Source organism: Buteo buteo, chromosome 19 (genome assembly GCF_964188355.1).
Source record: "Buteo buteo chromosome 19, bButBut1.hap1.1, whole genome shotgun sequence".
In the NCBI taxonomy this organism is placed as follows: domain Eukaryota; kingdom Metazoa; phylum Chordata; class Aves; order Accipitriformes; family Accipitridae; genus Buteo; species Buteo buteo.
Window position 1 is genome coordinate 25,963,743 of NC_134189.1, and position 7,663 is coordinate 25,971,405.

Sequence of the window (7,663 nt, forward strand, 5' to 3'; positions counted from 1 at the left end):
AATGCACAAGCTGGACATGGTATCCAGAAAAACACTTCTTTATTTATATGCAGCTGTGAAATATAAGTCCTATTTTATCTCCTCGCTAAACTCAGCCTTCTAAAATGTGGAGCTTTTGCCTGACAGGTTAAGATGTTGGCATCATATTACCTCCTAGGATGACCGCAGCTTTCCTGCTTAAAACACATCTTTGATATGTGGAATGTTGAGTATTTCAATTCAAGTCATTTTGAGTCCCCACTAGACTTAGGCAGCAGTAGAGTGGAAAGTATTACCAAGTGACCTCAGTCTGCCAGCATTATGCATTTTCAGTCGAGTTTATGGGAGATAAGTGTCTATTCTAGAAGATTAAAGACAGATATTACTTTGGAGAAAAAAATGGAAAATTTATGCATGACATTAAGCAAGTAGAAGAGCTCGAATCATGTTTTAATTATGTTTTGCCTTACCTTTTCTTTGGGGAAAAATGTGCATTTCTTGATGGATTTTTAAACACAATAAGCATGGATAAATAGACGTTGTTTCCTTTAGGAAAGGAGGAGATGTATTTGCTTAAGCAGGTATTTAGTGTAACATTCCTATTAGAATCTTAATCGTTCTCTTATGTGTAGAAATGTAGCTGGTTTTTTTTTTTCCTTAAGTCTGTATTTAAGTGCAACTTTCCAAGTTTTAATTTGGAAAGTTAAGGAGCTATGATGCTAGGTGGTTGTATGCATTTTTTTTGTTTCATCTTTAATATCTGAGGCTCCCTTAAATGTCTGGTTACAAATGATACTGTTATCGTAACATCTTTTGTTCTTGATCAGCTTATATATAACGCTGATATTATCTGCAGTAATCAGTCAAGTTTTCTTTTTGAAATTGCCATTTCATTGAGATTTAAAGTTACAAGTGTCAACTCTTACTTGGAGATGTAAAACATTTAATTGATCCTTTCGCTTTAAGCATCCTTCCTGAAGAGAGGTGAGGTGTCCTTGCAAAGCAGGAGTGACATACTGATTTACATATTAAGTGTCTGTCCTAATTATTCACATAGTCATGATCCAAAGCATTAAATTAACCTTCGTAAGTATAGTTTGGGGACCCTTCTGAAAGTGTATCTGCTGTAATTAGGCTTCTGCATGTTACGAGCTAACTGAAGGCTCATGTCTTCTTTTCCTTTTGTTTCTATTTTATAGGCAGTGGAGGTCAGTAATACAACCGCCGAATACAACAGAATAAAGCAACTGTTTCATCAGACTATGAAAAACTACAAGGTCCTTAAAATACAGAGGATTCAGAATCCATCCCTCTGGAAAGTGTTTCAGTGGTTAGTGTTTGTTTCCACATCCTTATGGGGAGGGAGTCTCCAAGAGCTGGTGTCCTGTAGCTACTTCCTAGGAAAGAAAAGACTTTATCACCTCTGCTTTAACACAACTGGTATTTCTTTCTTAGGAGCAGTTTCAGGAGTGAAATTAAGTGTTTAAGGCCTTGCAGAGAATGCGATGCTCCTGGGGGGAGGTTCCCTTTGCATGGCTCCTTGGAAGATGGGGGGAGGACATGAATGACGCAACATTGGGATGAGGATACCCACAGTAATGTGGAATAGTGTATTGATTGTCTCGGGGATTGAACAGTTAACTGCCTGCTGTGCATGTGTTCTGTCTGTTAACAAAAGTTTATCCATCAGAACATATGAAATACTTGCTAAAAAAGAAGTGGGCAAGGGTAAAGGGTGCTTGAGTCTGTCTCTCTCTCTCTCTCTCTTTTTTTTTTTTTTTTTTTTTCCTCCTCAGTCAGACTTATTTAAGGCTTTCTCAAGAGTCTGAGTACCCTTGCTTTAAGTCAGTACTTACTGAGAAAGAGTCCTTGTGCTTTAACTTAATGGTCCCTGAGTTCCAGAGCTCCTTTCTGGTTTTGAACATCTGCATCAGTGATACTGAACTCCACGTACTTATGCCAAGCTAGACACCAACAGTTTTGAGCTGGTGCTAGTGACAGTAAATGACCATGTTCAAGTTAATTTGGTAACAGATTAAGGTGTTGCATAGAACAGTTGTCTAGTTTAAAACAAAAGCAGATACCTAATAGAAGTATTCAAGGAATGTATGGAATGGTAATGGAAAAAAATACTGCTCAAATAAGTACTTTCACCTGTGAAGTGACTGAACCCAGGAAGTTATCGCTAATAATTTCATAAAACCTCTTCATCTAGCAAAACTTAAGACACTTAAAAACATGTGGTAGAGCATACTCTTTATCCTCCTCCAAAGAGATAATTAAGCTTAATTATCTGGTTAGCTAACCAGGCAGAGTTTAACACTGCCAGGTTCGCAATCAACAAGTTTCAGTCCATTGCTCTTAACTTTTCATTTATGCAGTTTACAAGTTGGAAGGATTCTCCCCTCTCCCTGGCTCTGTTTACTTGGTAGGCGATAACTTCCTGAAGAATATCACTGTCCTGTCCACTCTGACAGCTTCTGAAAACCTGCGGGATGTCTGGATGCTGTGAAATAGTGATGGGAGATACTAGTTGAGCCTTCTGTTACGATTCCTCTTTTGACACCAGTCATAGCTCAGTCTGACTCCGGCCTAAATCAGTAAGGTCTTCAGTGGTGAAGGAAGGCTCAGTTTCTCTCCTGGCTCTGTCTCCTCGGCTGCACCGATCTCACCGAGGGGCAGGAGCTCAGGGAGTGTGGCAGTCTGGGTTCACCAGGGGAATGAAGAACAAGCTGCCTCTAGTGCTTACCCACTGCTGGAGCGTGGAGGCTCTGCGGTTAGTACAACCTCCGCTCCCCAGAGAGTTTGGGGCTGGGAAGGGACAAGAGACGTTAAAGCAGAACTAGTATGACCCTACAGAAGAGCAAAAAGTTGGTACAGTGGGGGCTGTAATAGTGTCAATGCTTACTTAGATTCACTGAAGAAAGCCAGAATTACCTAGAATTGCTGGGCAGTGGTATCAATATATTGCTCATCTTGTAATTGTTCATCATAGTGCTAGTCTGTCTCATCTTCCAAGCTGAGAGAGGAGAAAGCAGACTGGAAATCATATCCAGCTGATATTTACATGTACATTATATACTTTTTTTTTTTAAACCCCTTTCTCCCTTTTCTTCCACGGCTCACACTCTCCTCCCCTGCGTTTTCCTTTTAGGCAAAAGGAGCAGATGAAAAGGGAAAATGGAGGGAAGGAAGTAAGTGAAAGGCTCCTGTTCCACGGAACCAAGATGTCCTTTGTGGAAGCCATCTGTGTTCACAACTTTGACTGGAGAATTTGTGGAAGCAATGGAACTAGCTATGGAAAGGGTATGTAGGAAGTGACTCTGTGTGTTAGACGTCTACTTAGACTCCCCTGATACTAGAACAATCAAAGTTTTGAAGCCTTTAACTATAGGGGGGGCAGGGGGAGAAAGGTAGGAATTGGTATTATGATCTTCCTTCCCTCTGGAGAGGACAAGGATTTGCTTTGTGCAAGGGTGAGTCTTTTTGCAAGGTTTTAAGAGAATTGATGCAGGGACTTGAAAAGCCTCTGTTGCTGTAGGTGGGATCTTCTGAAGGCACAAGGTCATAATTTGAACTTGCCAGAGAAATGGCTGCTAGTCTTCATGGCAGGGAGCAAGAAGGGTGTGCATTCCCTCAGTATGGTCATGCAGGGTCCTCATGTTTTCTTGTCTATACCTCTCATCATAACACACATACCTGTAGTGTTTTTATGTTTGGGGTTTTTAAAAATTATTCCTAAAATAGCAAATTCTGAATGGAAATTATGAGGCAAAATCCATTCTCTTGTAAAAATTCCTATGGTATTATGTAAACTGAGTAAGAGGAGACCTGAAAGTTGGGTCAAATATCTCCTGAAAAACAAGGGGATGGTCAGTTTTTGCTGTCACTTTATGCATATTCCTTGTAACCATGTTTTTGTATCATTTTCTAGGAAGTTACTTTGCTAGAGATGCTTCCTATTCCCATGCATACTGTCAGCCTGTGGTGAAGACAAAGATCATGTTCGTGGCTCGTGTATTGGTTGGAGATTATGTTAAAGGCAATGCAGCCTATGTTCGCCCCCCGACAAAGTCTGTTGATGGGCTTCGGTTTTATGACAGCTGTGTGGACAATGAGTTAAATCCATCCATTTTTGTTGTGTTTGAAAAATACCAGATTTACCCAGAGTATATGATAGAGTATAAGGAGGAAGCAGAAAAATGTATTGTATCTTAGAGGGATCAGAGCTGTTCGTATCCCTCATCTTATTTTCTGTATTGCAGGTGTTGTCATACTTGGCGACTTCTTTCTTTTTAATGCAATCCTTTGGAATGTTAATCCAAAGAATTTCTGTATTGAGGAGGATTGGTAAAACAGATGTTACATCTGTTTAGACTAATTGCCTTGTCTTCTCCTCTTCCTCTCTTAAATGAAGCATAGACATTTGGGTAACCATAGCAGAAAAATCAGAATCGTGGGATGGGAAATTGAAAGTTATGACTTCTGTGGGTAAATAATTGTAAATGCATTTTCTTACAAATAGAGAGAATTTCTCTTTGCAAACAGTTCAGTTAAGAGAAAAATTAGCAGTACAGTAGTTTTTAAGCAAACTCTCAAGTTTTTAGTAGTCAAAGATTCTTTTCAGTGCAGAATACAGCTGTTCTTGATCCTATCACAATTCTAAACAAGTCAGTGTATGTAAGAATGACTTGACTTAGTTTTCAAAGTTAACGCTTTGCTTGTTAATGCTGATACTAGTTTCAAGTTTAAAATGGTAAAACAAAAAAATAAAAAGCTTATTTTAAATCCATTCGTAAGTGCTCAAGTGGAGAAGTTTCATCTGTACAATGGCAGCTACTGTTTGGATCAGAAAATTGTTGGATCAGAAACTTTTTGCAGATCTACAGTAACTTGCTGTGTGACCTACGCAAAAATAGAGCTCAAGTGAAACTGTAAAAGTCACAACATATGAATAAGCAGGTACTAATAGTTGGTAGTTTGGCTGCAACTAATGGCCATAAGTATATAAAAACTGTGTCACAACAAGCCAGACTTTCAAGTGAATGTGACCACGTATTTTCTCAATGTGAGCATTTGCTTAGCAAATGCTATAGGACAGGAGAAACATCTTAATCATTGATAATTTCTGTCCTATTTGTATATGTTAATCTTCATTTTTCCAGAAATATGGCATGACTGGAAGAGACCAGTTATGCTCTCTCGAGGCCAGTGGTAGAACTGCTGTCCTAAGACACTTCGTGTATGTGTTTTGTTGCCCACATTGCATTGGGCAACTCTCTGAGAACTCACAAGTGCAGTTCCTTTTCGTGTTTTGATGTCGCTGGGGGTGATCCTGGATACTGCTTTCCTGGGTCTGTTTTTTTGATACACTTGCTTTGTCTTTGTCAGAGTGATGTACAAACCTACTAACAGTGGTTAAGTTCTTTTTTATTAACTTACATGCTTTTTGTTGTCCCCAAAAGAAAATATAGAAACTCTGTGAGAGTTTCTACTGGATTTTAATACGGAGTTTGTAAGTTAATCAAACTGAAGACCCTCTGTACAAAGATGTCTCATTCAGGCAGCCTAGCTGTTAAGAGGGAAACTGTTGCTGAGGACAGAGGAGCAGTTAACTTCTGCTTTCAGAAAAGCTTTACAGTAACACAAATAGCCTCCCAGTTATTTGCGTCTTCGATACAAATCTGTCAAACACTTATACTACTCAAAGTTTGCAAGTTACCAAGAAGATGGGGAAATGTATAAAACTAGGAAATCTTATTAAAATTACTGAGGTAGAACTAAATGAAAACATGAGTCAGTAATGCATTAAAAGGGGAAGATTTTACCACTTTTTAAGATCTCTCTCACTTTTGCTTGCATGTAGAGTTCCTGAATCATAGAGTTTTGCCATATTTGCAAATAAAATGTGTTTTCACTCACTTTTTGTTTCTTAGTGTGCAGTTTGTCTCCATACACAAACTTATAGCACAACTAAACAGACCTAGTGAACTAACCACTTAATACATGTGCTGAGTGTCTTCCTTTCACACAGTGCTGCACTTCCTCCCACCCCCGTAAGCTACAAGACAGGTAAGTGTATGGAGAATGCCAGTGAGATGCTGACAACTTAAGATCAGTCCAAATCACAAAATCTAGAGGAAGAACAAGGGAAGAAATGGCAACTCCAGTGACGTGCTTTGCACTGTCAAAACTGCACTTCCATAGGTCTGGCTAGGGGTACAACTCTCTCGTGCACAGGATATTGGCTATTTAATTGGTGGCCAGGCTGGACTGTAGATGAGAGCTGCTCTGGGGAAGGAAGACAACAACTTCAGTCTGGGTAACTAAGCTGAAGAGGGAAGAAAGCTAGAAAAAACATACTGTGAATGCAGGAGGACGGAGCACAAAGGAAAAATGGTTCTCCCACCTACTGGCACCTCAGCCTCTTCCTAACTGATGCCAAGAAAAACACCTTGCAAGAGAAATGCCGAGCTTGCCACAGGCTGACAGTAATCCTTTGCCCTTTGAGCATGGTAAAAGGCATAGTGTGTGAGAGGAAGGGAATAAATCCTTGTGTGGCAGCTGTGTAGCCACTGGGCTGAATTATGGTTCCAGTTGTTGCTGCAACAAGCCAGCTTCAAGGTAAGACCAAATCAAAGTGTGTTTTCATGATAACCAACAGAATTTTTGAAGTAATTTTTTTTTTCATTCCTAGTGACTGAGCAGAAACCATATTGGCTTTTTTCTGACAATCCTAGTACTGCATATTGAGAGTGCCACTTGTGGCCCATGTTTTTGTCTGAAATAATATAGCCTATGTGTGATAATAGCACTTTGATTTGGCACTGCTGATGCTTTTCTTGGATTTCTGGGTCGGCTAAAAGCAGGCTATTGACTGCCCTGCTGTATCTGCCTCATTCACTAGCCTTATATTATAATCTGATTAATGGCTTTCAGGGAATTCAATAGATGCAGAACAAGCTTGTTCAGAAAAGGCTAAAAATGCATTTGCTAAGGGTACATTCTGTGTTTAACCCAGTAACTTCACCTTCTTCTAGGCATGGCATTATAGGGGCTATTCATGAGCACTGATACTGCTGCTCTTGACTTCTGGATGCCTTCTTTTTGTTCCTGTCTTTAAACTGAGGGAATAACTACTTTTCATGTTTCAAGATGCAGAAAGAGTTTAGAGAACAGCACCACAGAAACAGAATGCATTATGAGCAGCACTACTGTAAACTTTTTATTAAAAAAAAAAATCTTAGCAAGTTTGTTGCATTTTTATCTCCAAATATAATTTTTTTTCCAGTCTTCCCCTGTGAGCTGGTGTGCCAACCAGCTAGTTTCCTAACAATGAAGCATAGGCCAGATGCAATCCTAGCAGTCAGCTGGTCAGCAGCTCTTTTAGTTGTCTCCTCCCTCCACCCTGCCCAAAACCCTTCAAGTATTAAAAAGGAGAGTGGTTTGAGGTATCTGTGAAATGGAATGGTGTGAGCAGAGGTTCCTAGCCCCTGCAAGGCTCTGAGGCTTTGTTTTGCTTCCTGGCACATTCAAGCCTCTGCAAAAAGAGATGCCACGTTGGCAATGGGGCTGAAGAAGTGAAAGCTGTGAATGCGCAGCCCTCTGGCACAGCTGCTCTTTGGGTTCTTGCATCTCAAAGACGAGGCAGCTGCAAGTGGGAGTCTGCAAGAAAAATGCAACG

At 40.0% G+C, this 7,663-nt stretch overlaps 1 protein-coding gene across 2 annotated transcripts in view; it reads left to right on the forward strand.

Annotated features, from left to right (window-relative positions):
- LOC142042160 (protein mono-ADP-ribosyltransferase PARP12-like) overlaps positions 1–5,404 on the forward strand; it is a 30,114-nt gene extending 24,710 nt beyond the window's left edge. For both annotated transcript variants that reach the window (XM_075051783.1, XM_075051784.1), the window contains 3 exons: positions 1,179–1,309; positions 3,134–3,285; positions 3,914–5,404. In XM_075051783.1, the coding sequence (XP_074907884.1) occupies positions 1,179–1,309; positions 3,134–3,285; positions 3,914–4,197 (567 nt within the window). In that variant the 3' untranslated portion in view covers positions 4,198–5,404. The remainder of the gene's footprint in view (positions 1–1,178; positions 1,310–3,133; positions 3,286–3,913) is intronic.
- Positions 5,405–7,663: the final 2,259 nt, after the last annotated feature.